At 41.6% G+C, this 21866-nt stretch overlaps 3 protein-coding genes across 8 annotated transcripts in view; all 3 read right to left on the reverse strand.

Annotated features, from left to right (window-relative positions):
• The window catches only part of LOC114511072 (zinc finger protein 530-like), a 568693-nt gene that overhangs the window by 308226 nt on the left and 238601 nt on the right, over positions 1-21866 (reverse strand). The gene's annotated exons all lie outside the window — the stretch shown is intronic.
• LOC114511040 (zinc finger protein 883-like) overlaps positions 1-21866 on the reverse strand; it is a 174926-nt gene that overhangs the window by 11916 nt on the left and 141144 nt on the right. Inside the window, exons 1-2 of one of the 4 annotated variants that reach the window (XM_036013414.1) lie at positions 12830-12963; positions 11501-12046 (exon numbers count right to left, since the gene is read on the reverse strand). The exons of 2 other annotated variants lie outside the window; for them this stretch is intronic. In XM_036013414.1, the coding sequence (XP_035869307.1) occupies positions 11501-11600 (100 nt within the window). In that variant the 5' untranslated portion in view covers positions 11601-12046; positions 12830-12963. Of the gene's footprint in view, positions 1-33; positions 619-11500; positions 12047-12829; positions 12964-21866 lie in introns of those variants that run through there. One more of the 4 variants, XM_028529647.2, reaches the window with a different exon arrangement.
• LOC114510811 (zinc finger protein 239-like) lies at positions 7189-8684 on the reverse strand. The gene has a single exon (XM_036013505.1). The coding sequence runs from the start codon at positions 8481-8483 to the stop codon at positions 7863-7865; it is 621 nt and encodes a 206-aa protein (XP_035869398.1). The 5' UTR covers positions 8484-8684; the 3' UTR covers positions 7189-7862.

The following is a 21866-nucleotide window of genomic DNA, read 5'->3' on the forward strand; positions in this document are numbered from 1 at the left end:
GAGGGGTTGAGGGCCCGGTGACTGAGCACTCACCTCAGCCGGGCGCCTCAGCGCAGCCGCCGCCATGGCAATCTGTGTGCTGAGCTGTGAGGGAGCCGGGGGCCAGGAGGGGGCGCCGAGCACCGCGGTCCCCATCGCCGACTAGGCCCCGGTCACCCAAGCGGAGTCCCGGAGCCTCCCAACTGCGTTTGTGACGCAGCGACCAGGTCTCTTCTCAAGAGCACCTCCACCGAGGTCCAGCGCTCACCTCCCTCTGACCGGAGAGATGAGCCTGAGAGCAGGCAAAATGCCCGCCAGCAGGGCGACGGAAGTCCCGCCCACATGCGTTTGGCCCCAGCGGAAAAGCCTTTTCTGAGCCTTCATTGGTTCAGCCCTGAACAGCCTTCTGGGGACTGCAGTTCCTAGAAAACAAGAAGCTGAAAAGGGGTTTCCCACCTGATTTCAAGAGAAAAGTCCCAGATCTGTGGGAAACCTACTGGGAGATAACGCGTCCTGAATATGATAAATGATGTCATCTGTTTCTGGTAACGGATCTCACCTGCACGATGATGAACATGCACTACCTCTGCAACTCCACACAGCCAGTCACAGAAAAAGGAGGTACCCGTATTTTTGGACCATAAGACACACCTAGGTTTTAGAAGAAAATAGGAAAAAATTTTTGAAGCAAAAAATGTAAAATATTTAATAACATAAATAACATAATATTTCACCAATGTAAATGTAAACAGAACTCAACAGCAGCACTAACAACCATTATTCCTCCCAAATTTGGGGGGGAAAAAAGTGCATCTCACAGCCCGAAAAATACGGTGCTCCTGCATTACAGGGCCTGGAAAATTTTATCAGAGAAATGACCTATGTACAACATCACATGTATGTCAGAGATAACCCAGGAATGTAAGTCAAATGTTTGATATAAAAAAGAACTAAGATACAAAATACAAACTTGAAGTCAATTGTTTAGTTAGAAACATCCACTAAAAAAAGTTTTGAAAAACTGGGAGAATTGAATTCTGACAAGGTTATTTGTATTACTTTAACTTCAAAGTGATATTGTAATTATCATAAGGAAAGAGATTTTCCCCTACAGACATATTTAAGAGCAGAGGCGACATGTTTCTCATATTCCCAATGGAATAAGATGAATCTATTTAGAAATTATACTTAGAGTAAATAAAGTACATATTCATACTCGACCTATGTATACCCCAGAAAATTAAAAAGCACATAAAATGTTAGGATTAACAAAATATATGGGCATATGTGTGTGCAATTTCAAACATCAATAATACTGTAACAAGCCTGTCTTATTTAAAAATTTAGAGCAAACATAACACTAAAATATAAACCAAACCTTGAAAAACATTAAAACTAAGTAACACGAGAGTTGAAAAAAATCTAAAAGCTTACCAGATATTACTTAAAAATCACTTTTCAAAAAATAAAAAACACAGTATTTTCAGCAGCCTGCCATGGGCACAGTGGTCATAGAAATGATCTGATGCTCCAGCCAAGCTGCAAACATGGAAAAATTGTACTTCATTTTTATTGTCCATGGAACAGAATCCTGATCTAATCACAACCTTCTCCCCTCTTTTAATGCTTTTACAATACTCAGGATGCACATACTTTTTGGTGTGTTGTTTTTTTCATGTTTCAACAGCACTTATCACCTTATCATTTACAATAATATAAAATAATTACTTCTTGACTACTTGGCTAGCTTTCAGTTAAGGCTTTGAAGAAGCCAGGTTGCAAACATATTTATTTATTAATTGATACATAACACAGAACTATCAGAGCTTCTGAATCAGATGAATACAAAAATTACTAAATGATTGAAGAAATGAAACATGATGCTATATCTCTTCTTCAACTCTTCTTTATATTTCTGCTAATGGCTTGCTATCTTTGTCACCTATTTTTTCCAAGTTCTCATCAGTTAAAAAGACTCACACTTTGTAGAAACAATTTCATGGTAGCCAAGTTCCCAGGAGAAAAATTGCTCAGGTTAAACCTCTCATTCTTAGAGTCAGTGTCCTTTATTTACCACCCATTGTGTCTTACCTGTTCTCGGGCTTAGTAGAGCTTTTTATTTTCTAACTATATAAGTAATTCTCATTGTATAACTCCATTAATCAACAGGAATACCCCTCTGTACTTTGATCTAATTCTTCGATGCAATTCATCACATCAAAACAAACTAAGCAAACAATAAGAACAGGAACAGAATCATAGGTATGGAGATCATTTGGAGGGTATCTGATGGGTAGAGGAAGGGGAGGGATGGAGGAAAACGTGCAGAGATTATAAAGCATAATTCGTAGGTACAAAATAGCGGGATGTTAAGAATATTATAGAAAATGAAAAAGCTGAAAAACTTATATGCATGGTCCATGGACATGAACTAAGAGGGGGGATTGCTGGAGGGAATGGTGTACAGTGTGGAGGGGGCACCAGGGGATAACTGGGACAACCATAATAACAGATCGATAAAATAAAAATAAAAGTTAACTTTCTGTAGCATTTAGTGAGATGCCAAGACATACTTGAAAGGCATGTTAATAAAAGGTTGTAAATTACAAGTAGCAATATAAACAAGCACAATGTGAAGAAACTTTCAAACGATGTAAGGAAACTTAAAGCTCAGGGCTGGGGATGATCTTAGAGTTCAATAGGAGGAGACTGAAATGTGCCTGCAAATGACCTGATACCTGACCTCTGCTTAGGGGAACATAGCTGTGCCCATAGTTATTATTCTCAACATGACCTACACAAGTTTTCTTGTATACATTGCATCCTAAAAAGTGTACTTGTATCTCTCCAATAACTAAGAAAATCAGTTTGCCTTAAGGCTTATGATAGGTTACTATGAAAATGCAATGACATCAAAATAATGCTCAAGTCCCAAGTAACTTACAAGGGCTGCTGAGGGCTGTTTCATGTGGAAAATGGAAAATTTAGAAGGGCTTTAGAGCTTCAGCACTAAGTGAAGACACTCTACTGAGAGCACTGAGGAGGAAACAACAAGAGGAAGGGGGTCAATTTTCAGAGTGTCCATGAATGCCACCTGTGCATTTAAATGGATTGTGTTGTTCAGGAATATTGTAAGGTCAGATTGCAAATATCACCAAGGATGCTGCAGACTCATCCTGTTCTCTGAAAGAGCCATCAGCTGTAACAATGCTAATTGGGCCATGCACACATACACATAATCAATGTGGCCACTGGCCTTTGTCTGGAGCAATCAGGAATAAGAATCTTCATTGTGGCTAGAGCGTACTGGGCAATGGAATGAACGTTTATGTTCAAAAGGGCTAGTTCCTACCCAAGTATCTCTGGTGCACACACAGGGAGGTTGGAAAGGATGATGTGGTTGCTGAACATGGTCAGGGCCACAAGAGATAGATGGTGAGTACCAATGTCTCCTGCAGCCAGTCCTGACAGAGCACAAGATCAAGTGGGCACTGAGTTTTCTGTGTAAAGAAGAGGTGAACACTTTACCAAGGAGATAACAATAAAATAGACCTTCATCATCACTTCTGAATGTATCCCTGGTATAATGTCCAGCTGTCCTGAATACTGCAGACTGCATGTCAATGACATGTACCAAAAACACTTGCAGGGTCCAGCTGAGGCACCATATTCACCACACTGGATAAATATTCTAGCCTGTCATACACAAAATAGCAGAAACACCTTGCCTAGAATTACTGGGGTCTCATTATTGCTGAGCTCTGCACTAAGCTCAGAAATGAGGTAGACAAAATGCAGCTAAGTCTCAAAGTAGTTTTCCTTGGAGAGACAATGGAAATGACAGAAAGCCTAATATGCTGATACAGGCTATTTCCAGATCTGGAGCCAAACTCAGTTGAATTTAGGCTCCTCAATCTGGCACCTATCTGCTCTGTGATCTTGGAAAAACCCCTTCCTATTCCTGATCTTATTTTCCCCACTAAATTATTAATTTTCCCCAGTAAATTACTAATACCCAGGGTGCTGTTAGAATAAAAAAAAATGATCAAAAGCAAACCCTGGAGTCCTGGCTGGTGTAGCCCAGTGGATTGAGTACGGGCCTGTGAACCAAAGGGTTGCTGGTTCAGTTCCCAGTCAGGGCACATGCCTAGGTTGCGGGCCAGGTCCCCAGTTGGGGACACATGATGGGCAACCAATCATTGATGTTTCTCTCCATCTCTTCCTCCTTCCCTTCCCCTCTCTCTAAATAAATAAAAAATAAAATCTTTTAAAAAAGCAAACCCTGGAATATTAATACCTGTGTTAAGTGAGTTCCGTTACTTCTATTGATCCTCACAACAGCCATAGTTAGTGTCTTCTGTTTACTTAATATCAGTCAGTGAAGTGAGTTTTGGGGTTTTATTGTCACCCTGAGATGCCCCAGTGGGGGATTCATATTGAAACTGAGGAGCCCTGAAGCTACCTCCTCAAGGGGAGGAGTCTGCAACAGATATGAGGGATCTGAGAAGCTCCATTTATTTTCACAAGCACTTGGGTCAGAGGGTCCCAAGAGTCACTGGCTTATGGATAGCAGCCACCAGTGATAACTGGTGGTATAGCCACTACTTTTTAAATAAGCACCAAGGCTGGGACTGTTAGCAAGGCAGGTGACACTGGCTGTGAAAGAATTCACAAAGAAAATGCAGGGAGCAAAGTTTTACTCCCTTTACAAGAGAGAATGGGGACCTAACTACATGAGAGGCAGCACTGGAGGTGAAAGGTTGGGCTACTTTTTATTGGCTGATAAACAGCAGGGTCTTTGCAGCAGGGTAGTTGTAGCAATCAGTTATTAAACAGGTTTCAAGCTGATGGTGCACACTTGTTCTGCTATCTTTGGGTTTAGGGTCCCGATGTGAGGATCTGGTGTTTGTTCTTTGTATGTTTCTAAAACAAGTGAATAGAGAGTGAGTTCGGTAATCTTTCTAGTCCTGACAACAGACGCTCAGAAAAACAATTAATTGTGTGTAAGTCAAGGAATAGAGAGGTAGCTCTGGTAAAGAGAGCCTTAAATAGAGATTTTGGCCCTGGCTGGTGTAGATCAGTGGATTGAGCGCGGGCTGTGAACCACAGGTCGCTGGTTTCATTGCGAGTCAGGGCACACTCCTGGGTTGCAGGCCAGGTCCCCAGTGAGGGCCATGTGAGAGGCAACCATACATTGATGTTTCTCTCCCTCTCTCTAAAAATAAATAAATGAAATCTTTTTTAAAGAGAAATTTTGTCCTTTCAGGGATGAAGGCTGCTCTTTTTAAGAAATATTTTAACTTATCACTTATTTTAGAGACAGGGTAAAGGAGGGAGAGAGGGACCTAGTACAATCCCCAGGCAAGTGGCCTCACCAGGAACTGAAACTGCAACCTTTTCGTTTGCGGGGCAACACTCCCCACTGTGCCCCTCAACCCAGGTCAATGTTGCTTTTTATCCGTATTTTATACAGGAAAATCCTGAGTCCCATAGACAGCACTACTTTCCTACAATCATAACAACAGTCAGTAACCTATGATTTAATCCCAGGTTGGAAGGCCAAGATACGGTGAGTTCAGTCACTTGTTCTCTTGTGTTCGGGAGGGCGTGGAAGGTATACATTCATATTACCAACTGGTGCACCTTCAACTCCTGCTGCAGCCCAGCAAACCTCAGATGATAGACCACAAATGGCTGAAAACTAAGAAGCAAAGCTTTTTATTTTATTACTGTATGTTTGAATTTACAAAATCAATAAAGTGTTAACGATTCAGATTATTAGTTCAAGTATATAAAATGTGCCAACTACATTGTGTATAGCCAAAAAACCAAACCAAAACAAAAAAAAACCCCAAACAGCCCTGGCTGTTGTGGCTCAGTGGATTAAACTCCAGCCTGTGAACCAAAGGTTCACCATTTCAATCTCTTCGCAGGGCACATGCCTGGGTTGCAGGCCAGGTCCCCGGTAGGGAGGCATGTGAGAGGCAACCACACACGGATGTTTCTCCCCCTCTCTAAAAATAAATAAAATCTTTTTTAAAAAATCCAAATAATTTGGGTATGTTTTCCACTATTAAAAACAGTTATTCACCTGTTGTAGTGTAGTGCCTGGTGTAGTTCAGTGGATTGAGCGTGGGCTGCAAACCAAAGGGTTGCCAGTCAGGGCACATGCCTGGGTTGTGGGCTGGGTCCCTAGTGGGGGCCACTTGAGAGGCATCCACACATTGATGTTTCTCTCCCCTTCTTTCTCCCTCCCTTCCTCTCTCTCTACATAAATACAGAAAATCTTAAAAAACTAAAAACAATTATTTTAAAAAACAGCTAATTCATAAATAAAAAAGTATTTGTTATTCAGGATTGAAAATGGGTGATACTACAACATAGATTTTTGTTGTTTCACTGTCCTATGTTAAAGGGGAGTACCCAAATTAATAGGTAAACTATGTGAGCACACATTTTACTAAAAAAATCTCTAGTACATACACTCCTGCAAAAACGTTCATCAAAAATCCTCAGGGAAATGCAACTAAAACAGTGAGTACATGATATATGTATGAAAAAAGCTAAAATGATAAAAATTAAACAATCAAGATTTTGTTAGAGTGAGGAAATGCAACCCTCATACACTATAAATATGAATCCAAAAAGGTACCATTAGTTTAGGTTGTACTTTGTTAGGTTCTTCAAAATTTAAACATTAAACTTCTGAGACATGTCTACACCATGAACATATAAAATTAAACTCAGACATTTTTCTCAGTAAGTTTTCTTCAGAGTCATTACACTGAAAAAAAAATAGTACATTTCCTGAAATTTCAGTAACCATTTAGACAGTTAGAACTCTCCAGTATTCAAAGGGTAGAGACTTATGGCTAAAGATTTCCTGTGTTCACTTCATGTTCAAAGACTTTAACCAGTGTGAACTATGATTAAAGCAGTTATGGCTACGAGGTAAAAGATTTCCCACATGTAATGTCCCCATAAGGCCTGTCTATGTGTCAACTCTCTGATGATAGGAAGGAGAAAGAATCAAAAAATATTTTCCCACATTCCCTGTACTCATGAGGTCTTCCACCAGAATGAAAATAGGGATATAATGGAGGCTAGTGATACAAAAAAACCCAAAAACTTCTTATATTTGATGTATATAAAAATGTTTCTCCTGTTTGACTTCCCAGAAGTTAACACACACAATGGATAGAAAATAAGATTTCCCAAGTTTTCTTTAGTTATAAGAACTAAGACATTGTCAATTCTCTAATAACAATGAAGGGAATGGCTACAGTTAAAATACTTCATATTCATAATTACTGAAATTCCATTTCCCCAGTGAAATTCTAACATACTAGTGGAAATCACTGATACAAAAAAAAACATTACACACGTTCACTGCAGGCATAAGGCCATTCCATTATGAATTCTCTGATGACAACAGCAAGAACTGCACAGAAAAAGATATTCCCAATTTCATTGCACTCAGCCTTTCTCCTATGTGAAGTCTCTAAGGATAACAAAGGTTACTGATAAAACAAAATTTCTCACATTTCCTGTAGCCATAAACTTTGCTATGTTTGCAGTCTCTGATAACAATGAAGGTTAATGCTACAGAGAAAACATTTCCTGCATTTACTGCCCTCACAGGTATTCCTTTGGTGTGAACTCTTTGATGGTAATGGACCTGACTGATAGACACAAAGGATTTCCCAATTTAGTGCATTCATAAGGTCTTCATCCAGTGTGAACAGATAAAAATGGAGGGCACAGCTACAGGTATAAAGTTTCCCATACCCCCTGCACTCGTAAGGCCTTTTTCAAGTGTGAACTCTCTGGTGTTTACAGAGGGCAGAGCTACTGGTCTATGATTTCCCACATTTACCACACTACTAAGGCTTTTCTCCAATATGAACTCTATGATGTTTACTAAGTTCAGAGCTACGGGCAAAAGATTTTTTGCACTTACTGCACTTATAAGGCCTTTCTCCAATGTGAATTCTGTGATGATAATGGAGGGATGAGCTACGTGTAAAAAATTTTCCACATTCACTGCACTCATAAGGCCTTTCTCCACTGTGAACTCTCTGATGTTTACACAGGGTAGAGCTGTGGGTAAAAGATTTCCCACATTCACCACATGTATAAGGTCTTTCTCCAGTGTGTACTCTGTGATGAGAATTAAAGTTATCTTTTCTCTTAAAATACTTCCCACATTCACGGCACTCATAGGGCTTTTCTACAGTGTGAACTTTCTGATGTTTACGCAGGGTAGAGCTATGGGTAAAATATTTCCCACATTCACCACATTTATTAAGCCTTTCTCCAGTGTGAAGTCTCTGATGAGAATTAATCTTTTCTCTTAAAATATTTCCCACATTCACTGCACTGATAAGGCCTTTCTCCAGTGTGAACTTTCTGATGAGAGTTAAAGATACCTTTTCTCTTAAAAGATTTCCCACATTTACTACACACATAAGGCCTCTCTGCAATGTGAACTTTCTCATGTGCATGCAGGGGAGAGCGGTGGGTAAAAGACTTCCCACATTCACCACACTTGTAAGGTCTTTCCCCAGTGTGAATTCTGTGATGATAACAGAGGTTCGAACTACTAGTAAAAGATTTTCCACATTGACTGCACTTATAAGGCCTTTCTCCAGTGTGAACTCTGTAATGATAATGGAGGGCTGAGATAAAGGTAAAAGATTTTCCACATTCACTGCACTCATAAGGCCTTTCTCCAGTGTTAACTGTCTGATGGTAACAGAGGGTAGAGCTATAGGTAAAACATGTCCCACATTTATCACATGTATAAGTCCTTTCTCCAGAATGTTTAGAAAGTTCAGAGCTAAAGTTAAAAGATTTTCCACATTCAATGCATTCATAAGGCCTTTCTCCACTGTGAACTCTCTGATGAACATGGAGGGAAGAGCTACAGTTAACAGTTTTTCCAATTTCACAGTACATAAAACATTGTCTTCCAGGAAGGAATCCCTGGTCCTCAAGAAGTGTATCACAGTCAATGGCTTTCTTGCATTCTCTTGTAGTGTAATATTTTGTACTTTGTAAAGTCATTCCAGACTTAGAGATTTTGTTTGTCCTGTGCATGGTGGGAACATCCAATTGCTCTAGATGTTGGGGGCTGATGAAGCATTTTCCAACCTGACTAGAAGTATAAGGATTCCATGACATATGGGAATTGCAGCTCTTTTCAAGTGAAACCCTGTCCACATTGCTTATGAAACAATTCTCTGTTGTGCCCTGCTCCTGCTGCTGGTAACGCTGTGCACTGAAATAAAATGGTTTTGCACATGCCCCACACTTCAGCAGTATCGGCCTCTGTTGTGTTCCCTGCTGGTGAAACAAGAGGAAAATGTCTCTCAAGACACATCCACAACTTTCACATGGGTGGCTCTTCTGGAAAGACAGTGCTGACTTCAGATTCATAGCCTTTGAGATTCTTATAGTAATATTCTGTTCAGTGGGTGCCACCACATGCTCTGCTGCACAGCAACAACCTGAAGAAAAACAAATGCTAGTGAAGTCCATACTGACCCACAGGGAGAGGGTTTTCTCATCACTAATTTGCATCTGTAACATCTGGTACGACTCTATGTGACGATTATCAAGACAAGTGTGACAGACTCTAAATAAGCCCCTGAGGTCAGTGATAATGGACACCTCATTAATTGAAGGATAATAGGACACAATAGGACACAAGGAAGAGGGATTTACAAAATATTTCTGTTAATGGCTGCCTGCAGCCCTTCCTGCTTATGATGTATGGGTGTGTAGCAATTTGAATGTGAATTACAATGCAACCAACCACAGAGCACCTAAGTACATTAAGCCAACAAGATGAGATCTAAAGGCAGAAAACACAATGTAACAGTACTAGACAACTTAAATATCCCCCTTTCAACAATGGGCAGATTATCCCATTTGAAAGCAATAAGGAATTATTGAAGTTTGAACATATTGAGAAAACAGAACTAATAAATATATGTACAGTATTTTATCCAGCCCTGCCCAAGTGGCTCAGTTAGTTATAGCATGGTCCCATGCATGAATAGGTTTTGGGTTTGAACCCCTATTAAAGGTATATATGGGGGCAACCTATCCATGCTTCTCTTTCACACCAATGTTTCTACTTCTCCCTCCCTTCTTCTAACAATCAATAAAAATATTTTCCATTGAGGATGAAAATATATATAGTTGTAGAATGATCAACAGAAATATAAAAAATATATTTTCTCACTAACCAATGAGAAATCCATTAGCCTTCTGGCAACACTGCTGATTTCAAATTCTTCCCTAAGAGGGTTCAGTATAGCAGGTATTGGGGATGCAGGGAGAGAAGGGGGCAGTGCAAACAAACTAGCCCAGCCAAGTCCAGGATCTACTCAGAAAACTGAGGAAGCAAGCAGTGCCCAAAATCAATGCATGAGAGCAGAGGGCTCCCTAGGGAACAGAGGGCATGGGGACTATGCAAACCTTGGTCAAGGTCACCAGGAGAGAGTGGGGGTTTTATTGTTTCTTGACAATGTGAGTTAGTTTACTGAAGGTTGGGACAATGAAGCAAAAAGAAGGATCCCTAGAGAGAGGATTATGAGTGATCCTGTCAGGCAGAATAAGTAGTAAAGTCAGGGAGGAGAAGGAAGACATGTCTCACCCACTACCTCAGCAGTCCTGAACCTGGTCCAATAATATTGCCAGGTGTTCCCAACATCACAGAAAACACATGCTAGCACAGGAGGGGGGAAGCCCTTGAAATTCTATGTATAGTTTTCCCTATCTGGGGGAGAAAGCCTTTGAAACTGTGCGTTCATCCCCAGTGTTGGAAGAAAGGGGGAAGGGACCCACAGCACCCAAAAAAGGTTCATAAAACAGCTTTGGTTAATTGCCTGTTTCTGGTCACTATCTGTTTTATGAGGGGGTCCCTAGTGTTTAGAGAAAGATCCCATAAATAACTTTGGAAAACTACCTCAACTTTAATTACCTGCCTCCTGTCATGTATCTGTTTTACAAGATGACCAAATGTGGTCTGGATCAAGATAAGAATTCAGGCTGACAGACCCTGACTATATACCAACTTTTGGGTAGTCACATTCCCCCAGGGAAAGCTGCCACCACCTTTGCCCATCAGTCAATATGTAACATCTCACCCCAATCCTCCCACTACATGAGTCCTAAGGACAAAGACCTGATGCTTTTTGCCACCCTTGCCTTGAAGTAAACCTACAACTTATACCCCCAACTTCGCAAGACCCATTCTCTTCCATGAGATGGTATCAGTAATAAATTCTGTTTGCATGCTAGTAGACTTGCTGATCTGTAATTCTTTACTGTGTCGGAAAGGAGAACTGAGGTTCCTGTAACACGCTAAAGACCAGCTGCTGCTGTCCATTCCTCCCTGGGTATGAGTCTGGTCAGGACCAATAGAGCTTAGAATAGGAGCAAAAGGCAACCCATAAGAATGGGGAGTGAAGGCATACCAAAGAAGAGTGCAATGGGAGAGTGAGTGTCTTACCCAGTGATGATATAAGAGCATAGTTTTCCAGCATCACCTCAAGGTACAGGCATCTCTGAGCCTCACCAAGGAGGCACCATTCTGTCCTGGAGAAATACATGGCAACATCCTCAAAGACCACAACAACCTGTCAGAATTAAGGAAAATAAATCTGGAAAAGTGTGTCTGAGAACTCGCTATCTTACTCTTACCCACACTCAACCCCCTACAGGGTCCTTAGTTGAGAAAAGAGCCCTTGGTGCCATCGGAGCTGCCTGTGCTTTCATCACAATCTCATTAATCACTCACATTGCCCTTGGCATAGACAGGCAGGATAACAGGAAGTGGGGCAGATAAATGCCATCTAAACTCAGGGTCCACCCTGCAGGGCCTCATCCTACACACTGAGTCTCCCACATCATACCTTCAAGACACAACCAAACATGGTCTTATGCTTCACCCTTAATTCCCTACACCAGGTACCTAGAACCATAAGTTCACACTATCTCTAGCTGTGCACAACTGTGTGATCTCTACCCCTTCAGATCTTTACCCTGGGGTTCACACCTGATGCAGACACTGGCCCACAGTGTCTGCAGCGTTATGGAGAAAAAAGGATGGTGCGACTTCTCTCTCAAGGGAAGAGCAAGCCTCAGAGGCCTCTGCCACCCTCTCAAAATGAGAGTGCCCTGACTCTAGCCTTGAGAGACTTTTATTGGATTTAATTTGCATAGGAATACAGGGTGTGTATACGTAAAGCTCATTAATAGTTATCAGGCAGTAAGGGCCAAACAATAGATACCATGCAGAGAACTCTAAGGGCTTATTTTGAGTCAGGGTTAGATAGCTAAATGGCCATAAAACTTTGAGGAACCAACTCACTTCCTGCTTGGACTCTTATCATTTAATTGAGAGCATTCTTAACAAAGCAGGTTTCACAATATTTTAGGTATTCTTCCTTAGGCCTGATTGCCCTAGGGAACCTGCCCTTTCCAGCACAGGGCTGCACCCACCACCAGCATTATTTCAGGCTTTAGTCAGGCCTATGTCAAAGCCAAGGGGCGAGGGTCTATCACCCCTTTTCTGTAGCCCCCAAGTCCTTCCCTGGGGGCCCCTGTGACTGTGCGTGTCTTAGGTCGTCCCTCGCTTGAGGAATCTTACCCATCATTGGCTAACCCATCAAGCATTGGGGGCCAGGCAGGATGAAGTAAAAGAAGCAGAGGCAGCACCCCTGCCATGGAGCTGAGCTTTGTCTCCTTAGTGGCTTACAGTCCCAAGGTCACTCACTCAGCCTTAGCCATGAGAGGGTTACAACTCCTGAAACCAGGCAGGGCAGTTCCCAATACACACCCTCAGCTCTACCACCTTAACCCTCACCCTAAAGAGCCACCATTTTTTAATTACTCCTACCTCAACCCTTCCACAGATTTCCAGACCCCTGTGTTCACTAATGAGATATTTCCACTCACTGCTCTTTGAAACTTTTAAAAGTGTGAATCAAAACATCCTTCTGATATTTTCAAAGAGAATTAACATACCACCATCTTCCCCTGCCCAGCTGATGGAGCCTCCACTGCTTCAGGTGCTAGGATGAAAAATGCTAGGGTGATTTTGAACCCTTTCCTTTCTCTCCTGCAGCTGCAAAATCTGCAACTCTACTTGACATTCTTTAGAAATGGAAGGGGGAAGGTGTGGATGGAGGTGGAAGAGGGTATGAGGGGGATAAAGGGTAACGGAAAAAAACATAATAAGAAAATAAAAGATGGACCAAGAAACCAACCTTTTCTCCTACCTGAGGCCCATTTCTTGTTAATCAGCTCTCCTCTGCATCCATCAGCTCTCCTTTGGATCATAGAATTCACCTAGGCCAGTGCTCCCTGCCTCTTCCATTAACCCCCATAATATGTATTTCCAGTGTGTATCCACAGGGAGCCTGTTAAATCCAGGAGAAACCAACTTCTTTCCCTTATGCAAATGCTCCAGCATCCCCACTATGAATACCCTAATTACCATTTGGCCACTTTATAAGTCTAATTCTTGATCCTCTTGCTCCTTGTTTTTAACACAAACAAAGGAGACCTGAGGTACCTATTCTAAGTTCTGTGACATCTCTAAGCATTATTAAGTGCAGGTGTCCCTTCCTGGATTACCTGAATTAACTGTTTAAAGTGGCTGCCTGTGTGGACTGGAAAAAAAAAAGGGAGGGCACAAACTAAACCTGACCAGCTTAGGGGAGTCCTCCATGATGGCCAACAAAATGAGAAACTGAAACCATCCTTATATATAGTCTGAATTTAAAACATTCTAACTAAAAGCAAGTCATGGTAAGTAGCCATGTCCTAAGTCTGTATCTTCCCTGAGGAAGGTCAATTTTTACCTTAACTAATCCCATCTTTGTATTTTTGCACTTATGTTAACATACCCTTAGGATATCAGGATAATTTCCTTTTTTCTTACCCTGCAAAACACAAACACTGCACCAGAAAAAGAGACCAAAAACCCCTCATTGTTATTATAGTGTTAATTAAATATTAACTATCTTGTACCCACAAATATAAATGAACATTTTTATTTTTATCTAATATCAGAGTTTCCTTCTTTGTATATTCCTGCCTCTCTAACCTATCACCAATTGATGTCACATTTTCCACTTATGTCTTCCCTTTTGATTCTGATGTATAAAACAAGTAGTAAAAATGCCATTTTCTGAAGCATTTTCTCACTCTGTTGTTTCTTTGTAATCGACGTCCTTTTGACTAAATTAAACATTTTTTAAAAGTCTCTAAGGGGTAAAGGGGGAATAAATGATACTAGAAAATATATAATAAAGATTTCTTAAAAATGTTCTAAAGTGCCCTGGCTGGTGTGGATCAGTGGATTGAGCACTGGCCTGTGAACCAAAGGGTGGCTGGTTCCATTTCCAGTCAGAGCACATGCCTGGGTTGCAAGCGAAGTCGTGCCCTCAAAGGGGCATGTGAGAGGCAACCACACATTGATGTGTCCCTCCTTCCCTTCCCGTCTCCCTACAAATAAGTAGAATATTTTTTTTAAAATTCTCTAAAGATTTGAAATTTTCTTTAATTGACACAAGAAGTGGGAGCACCTTGATATTACCAATGACCTGCACTCAGGATTGGAGTATCCCCAGGGTCCCCACATCCAAGAGCCAGGAAAAAAACCAAAGGAAGAGTCTTTGGACACTATTACAGTAGTGTTATCACCAGGGAGGGACTGGGACACCCTATACTTCCTTGTCTAGTTTGATAATGATTTTCAACTTCAGAACCTGTGGGAAGAAGCAATCAACCAACCACCCTTCAGCTCCAGGTAAGCAGGTGTCAGCTGTATCCTCGCCCAGCCCTGGAGTCTGGTGACCTCTGGCCAAATGTCTCCTCAGCACGGCTGCTTATCAGCCCTGTGATCTTGAAAAACGGCCCTCTTCCTGTGCCCCACTGTCCTCATCACCCCACTCCAGTCGGTTTTCTACCTCAGAAAGGTCTAAAAGGCTTTCAAAACCGTGACAACCTGTGTTTCTCTCTGTTCACGAACATTCCGGGCTCCCAGGACCCTCAGAATGAAGGTGCAACACACCCCGGCCTCCCAGTCAGGACGTGACTCCGCTTCAGACTGTTTCAAGCAGATGTGAGGCCCATCCCAGTTTGCGGGTCTTTCAGGGTCAGCAGCACCTGCGCGTCGTTACTCGGTGGTCCTTCAGCCCCTTCACACCCTGTGTCACCAACGAGCACCTATGATTAACGAGGCCGGGGCGTAGGCTGCAGAACGGGACAGGTGCCCCTCTCCTGGCCTTCAGGGCTCCGTGGGCTGAGAACGGAGGGCGCTGGGACGAGCACTCACCTCAGTTGGGCTCCTCGGAGGGGTCGCCGCAGGCAAACTCTGTGTGAGGAGCAGGGCGGGAGCAGCGGGCCAGGAGGGGGCATCGGGCATCGTGGTCCCCATCTTGGTTACTTAAGCGGAGTCACAGACGCTCACAATCGCTTTTGTGACGCCACGACCAGGTCTCTTCGATTTCTTGTCACTAGGATCTCCACTGCGGGACTGCATTCCCCATCCTTCCTAGGGTAAGGTGTTTCTGAGAGAAGACAAAATGCCCGCCAGCAGGGCGACGGAAGTCCCGCCCACATGCGTGTGGCCCCAGCAGAAAACCCTTTTCTGGGCCTTATAGGCTCAGCCCTTGAACAGCCTTCTGGGTACTGTGGTTCCTAGGGTCCAAGGAGTTGAAAAGAGGTTTCCTACCTGACTCCAAGAGACAAGACCCAGACTCCCTGGAAAAGCTACCAGGAGATAACGCATTCTGAAAAGGATAAATGATGTTTTCTGTCTGGTGACGGGTCTCGCGTGCACGATGATGAACATGCATTATCTCTGCAACACCACACAGCCAGTCACAGAAAAAGGAAGCACTCCTGCATGACAGGGCCTGAAAAAGTTTTTCAGATAATGGTTTACTTACACCACCGCACCTGCATCATAAGTAACACAAGAATGTAAGTCACATGTTTGATACAGAAAAGAACTAAGATACAAAATATAAACTTAAATGGAAGTCAACTGTTTAGTTAGAAACATCCATTAAGAAAAATAAAGTTTTGAAAAACTGGGAGAATTGAATTCTGACAAGGTTATTTGTACTATTCTAACTTCAAAGTGATATTGCAGTTATCATAAGGAAAGATATTTTCCCCTGTGCAGACATATTTAAGAGCAGGGGCGACATGTTTCTCACATTCCCAATGGAATAAGATGAATCTATTTAGAAATTATACTTAGAGTAAATAAAGTACATATTCATACTCAACCTATGTATACCCCAGAAAATTAAAAAGCACATAAAATGTTAGGATTAACAAAAAATATGGGCATACATGTGTGCAATAATATAAAATATCAACAGTACTGTAAGAAGCCTGTCTCTTTTTTTAAGATTTTATTTATTTATGTATTTATGTATGTATGTATGTATGTATTTATTTATAGAGAGGGAAGGGAGGGGGAAAAAGAGAGAGAGAAACATCAATGTGCTGTTGCTGGGGGCCATGGCCTGCAACCCAGGTATGTGCCCTGACTGGGAATCGAACCTGCGAAGAAGCCTGTCTTAATTAAAAATTAAGAGCAAACATAACACTAAAATATAATCCAAAGCCTGAAAAAAATTAAAACTAAATAACATGAGAGGAGTTGAAAAAATCTAAAAACTTACCAGATATTACTTAAAAATCATTTTTTAAAAAAGTAAAAATAGTATTTTTCAGCACCCTGCAATGGGCACAGTGGTCATAGAAATGGTCTGACACTACAGCCAAGCTGCAAATATGGGAAAATTGTACTGCATTTTTACTGTCCACAGAACAGCATCCTGATCTAATCACAACCTTCTCCCCTGTTTCGATGAAAGCTCTAAAATATGCAGGATGCACATACTTCTATTTGCGTTGTGCTGCTTTTTTCATGTTTCAACAGCACCTACCACCTTATAATTTACAATAACATAAAATATATTCTTTTTGACTACTTGGCTAGCCTTCATTTAAGGTTTTAAAGCCAGGTTGTAAACTTATTTATTTTCTTTTTTAAAAAATATATTTTATTGATTATGCTATCACAGTTATCCCATTTTCCCCTTTAGTCCCCTCTGCCTTGCATTCCTCTTTACCACTATTCACCCCTGCACCTTTAGTTTATGTCCATGGATCATACATATAAGTTCTTTGGCTTCTCCATTCCTATGTTATTTCTTAACCTCCCACTGTCTATTTTGTACCTACCGTTTATGCTTCTTATTCCCTGTACATTTCCCCCCAGTCTCCCCACTCCCCTCCACACTGATAACCCTCCATGTGATCTCCAGTTCCGTGATTCTGTTCCTGTTCTAGTTGTTTGCTTAGTTTGTTTTTGTTTTTGATTTTTCAGGTTCAGTTGTTGATAGTTGTGAGTTTGTTGTCATTATACTGTTCATATTTTTTATCATTTTCTTTTTCATAGATAACTCCCTTTAACATTTCATATAATAAGGATGTGGTGATGATGAATTCCTTTAACTTGATCTTGTCTGGGAAGCACTTTATCTGCCCTTCCATTCTAAATGATAGTTTTGCTGGATACAGTAATCTTGGCTGTAGGTTCTTGTCTTTCCTGATTTGGAATACTTCTCTCCAGCCCCTTCTTGCCTTCAAGTTTTCTTTTGAGAAATCAGCTGACAGTCTTATGGGAACTCCTTTGTAGGTAACTCTCTCCGTTTCTCTTACTGCTTTTAAGATTCTCTCCTTATCTTTAATTTTGGGCAATGTAATGATGATGTGCCTTACAAATATAAATATCTATATTTAATATCTAAATATAAATATCTATATCATATAAATATCTATATGCCCAAGACTTTTTAGAAATAGGTTTGGAAACTCTATTCAATCCATATTCTCATGCACTACAGGGGTAGCACTTCTCAGTGACAATATACCACACTGAACATCTTTCACTTATTCAATAAAAATGCTGACTGGGTCACAAAAATCACATTTCTGAACAATACATAACAGTTTTTGGTAACACTGACTTCTTGCCTGGACACCAATAATCTTCAGATAAATATCTGAGAAGGCAAAGAAATCTGCAAAATCTTTTGATGATTTTCTGTAACAATGACTTTGGCCATAAAAAGAAACTTGCCTGAAGATCGTCAGATTTGTGAACACACTGATCTGGCAGTCTTTTGCCAGGAACCTTTGTGGATGCACATTTAGAAGAGGCACATTCCACCCTGGCTGGCGTAGCTCAGTGGATTGAGCGCGGGCTGAGAACCAAAGTGTCGCAGGTTCGATTCCCAGTCAGGGCACATGCCTCGGTTGCAGGCCATGACCCCCAGCAACCACACATTGATGTTTCTCTCTCTCTCTTTCTCCCTCCCTTCCCTCTCTAAAAATAAATAAATAAAATCTTAAAAAAAAAAAAAGAAAAAAGAGGCACATTCCATCTATTTGGCTGCAGTCTCCTCCAGTCTCTATTAGTCCAGCTATTGTGTAGCAATCATAGTTTTCCATACCCCTTTGGTCCTAAGACCAGTGACCAACACCAATTGTACTGTTGGCATTAGGACATAGCATTCCTTGCAAGAGTTTCTGAGTGATTCCCTTGAAAATGGTGCATTACGCTGACAAAGGAAACAAGTCATGCTGATCCTAGATGCATCTGAAGTTGTTACCCCACCCCCTCTTGAAACTCATCTGTGACTCCTAAAACTCATAGCATCCAGGCTTGATATGAGTATCACAGAGCTCCGCAATCTGACCTAGAAGGAGGTGGGCAGCACTAATTTTGGCACCGTTGCACTACCTGTGAGGCAGAGAAATTCTGAAACCACCATAAAATTTGTTTACTTCTTCATGCTTGTAGAGCACAAATCTGGCTTTATCCTACCCCACACAGTAAATAAAACATCCAAAATGAAAGGGGACTTAAACAAAAACACACCTTCATTATTTTACACACCAAACAGACATGGACTTGGCCATTCTAGCCTGTGACTTCAATGCTGGAAATACTCACCAGAGCTATCCTGGAAATATAGGATACAGAATGTTTCACTCACTTTCTCCCTCCTCCTCTCCTTAAAAATAAATAAATGAAATTGTGAAAAATATAAACAGATTATTTCCAGACAACAGGTTTTCCAAAAAGAAACATGTTTTGCAAGCTGCCAGCTGAACTCAGATGTTGCGTGGGTCACCGGCCAGCAATGACCACGGAACGCTGTGGATGGCTCGTCAAAAAACACGAGAGAAAAAAACATGCACGGAGACAAACTAGTTTCTCTGGGGAAGTAGGGACGAAATGGCCACCCCCCCTAGTGGGGAGCGCCCCGATTTACCGGCCATACCTGCTTTTATTGGGCTCATTTTGCATAATAATTCAGGTAAAGTACAGTACTTATCAGGGGGGAGTAAGGAACTATAGAAAACAAGGAACTCTGCCGGTCTATTTTGAGTCGGGGTCAAAGAGCTGTAAGACTTTGAGGAACAAACTAACTTCCTCCTTGGACCCCTCTCATTCAACTGAGAGCATTCTAAACAAAGAAGGTTTCACAGTAATTTACATATTCTTTCTTAGACCCGATCACCTGGGAAATCCGCCCTTTTCAGCACAGAACTGCACCACCCTGTCATTGTTTCAGGCTTAGGTGGAGCGCGGGAACTAAGGCAACCAAGAGATAAGGAGATTTTCTCCCAGATGATGAGAACTCAGGCTATGTCAAAGCCAAGGAGCAAGGGTCAATCACCCCCTTTTGCTGCAGCCCCCAAAGTCCTTCTTTTGGGGGGCCTCCCAAAGTGATTATGCCTGGCTTAGGTCGTTCCCCCCTTGGGGAATCTTACCCATCTTTGGCTAACCGACCAAGCTTTTGGGGGTTCAGTTATGAATAAAGCAGCAGAAGCAGCATTCCTGCCAGGGAGATAAGCTTTTGTCTCCTTGCTGGCTTATGGTTCCAAGGGTGTTCCCTTAGCCTTAGCCTAGGTGGGGGTTTCAGCTCCTGATACCAGTCAGGGCGGTTCCCAACACTCAGATGCTGTTTTCTGGGGTCAACACTAAGTCAGGTCCATGCCCCAACTAGTCAGAGTGACAGAAATGCAGATCTCCTAAGGGCTCAGGCTACTCCTAATTTCCTCCAACAAAGCAGAGAACAAACTCAGCTTCCCTGAGGACAGTAGGACAGTGACCAATGAAAACCGTGAAGATCTAAAGAAAAAAAAAACTGTGAGTACCTGCTAGGTGGTATAGGTGAAATAGCTTTGGCCACAGAAATTTCCACTGACATAATCTAACAAGAGCCCTGGGAAGTTTAAAAAATGTAACATAAATACACATGCTTTCCCATGACTCGTGTGGCTCAGTTGGTTGAGTGTTATTGTCCCCCAAAGCAAAAAGTGGCTGCTTAGATTTCCAGTCAGGGCACATGTCTGGGGTGCAGGTTCAGGCCTTTGGGGTGTTCAATACCTCTTGATATTTATTTCTGGCATGAATGTTTCACTCACTTTCTCCTTCCCCTTCCTTAAAAAGAAATAAATGAAATCATGAAATATATAAACAGATTCTTTCCAGACAACTAATAGTTATTTCAATATCTCCCTTCCTTTGATGTTTGCATATAAATGATTAAATTCAGAAAAATGACTCCTCAGAGTTTTCTCCAGTGTTGTTAAATTGAACCAAAGACAGTGTATATTTTTTGAAAGATTTTCTTTATTTATTTTTAGAGAGGGAAGGGAGGGAGAAAAAGAGAGAGAGAAACATCAATGTTAGGTTATTTCTGGCACATTCCCAACTGGGGACCTGGCCCACAACCCAGGCAATGTACCCTGACTGGGAATTGAACTGGTAACCCTTTGGTTCGCAGGCCAGCACCCAAGCTAAACCACTTGCATCCATTGAGCTACACCAGCCAGGGTAAAAGTGTACATTTTCTACACATCCAAAAATATCCTCCAAAGTGAACTCTCATGTGTCCAAACATATAATTTTGGCTAAAAGATTACGCATATTTACCATTCTCATAAAGTCTTTATTCTATTTGAACTCTGATGATAATGTTCTCTTGTATTAATTTCTCATGATAACAAGCGCAGAGTTCTTGATAAAAGATTTCCCACATTCACTGCACATGTAAGTGCAGTGAGTGTGGCAGGAATACATGTAAGGCTTCCTCTTTTTTAATATGTGAATTTTCTGATGATGATACAGACCAGAGATTCCTAGAAAACATTTTTCATGTTCATGGCACAAAAAACATAGTCTTCCAGTTTGGACAGGCTGTTCTGGAAGAAGTATGTTTGCAGCCTGTGGCTTTCATACATTCTTTCCTTGTGTGATAATGTTTTATCTTTGAGAACCCACCCCAGATGTTGACATTTCATTTGGCCTTTCCCAGGTGTAAGTAACCTGTTGTTGGACATGTCCTGAGCTGGTAAAAATGTTCTGCCCAAGCTCCCTACAGGTAAAAATCTTTTGGGACAGATTCAAATTGCAGCCCTTCACAAGTGAGGCCCTGTCCACACCTCGTATGGAAGGCTTCTCTCTCATGTGCTACTCCTGGTGCTGGAGCTGCTTTGCTCTGCAATAAAATCATTTTGCACATGGACCACACCTGAAGTTTCTGGCTGTGTTGTGTTCTTTGCTGGTCAACCAAAAGGAAAATGTCTCACAAGACTGGCCAACAACACTCACTGGGGTGGCTCTTCTGGGAAGACAAAGCTTCCTTGGGGTTCTTTGCCTGTGACACACATACAGAAAGGTTCTGTTCAGTGGGATCCTCCACATCTGCTGCTCCAGAGCAGCAAACTGAACAAAAAGAAAGCCTGGTGAATTTGATGTTGAGTGAATA

The sequence above is a fragment of the Phyllostomus discolor genome, chromosome 12 (genome assembly GCF_004126475.2).
Source record: "Phyllostomus discolor isolate MPI-MPIP mPhyDis1 chromosome 12, mPhyDis1.pri.v3, whole genome shotgun sequence".
Lineage (NCBI taxonomy): Eukaryota > Metazoa > Chordata > Mammalia > Chiroptera > Phyllostomidae > Phyllostomus > Phyllostomus discolor.

Bases quoted from the DNA above. Each gene is read 5' to 3' on its own strand.
- LOC114510811 (XM_036013505.1), bottom strand. From the start codon at position 8,483: ATGCACATGAGAAAGTTCACATTGCAGAGAGGCCTTATGTGTGTAGTA.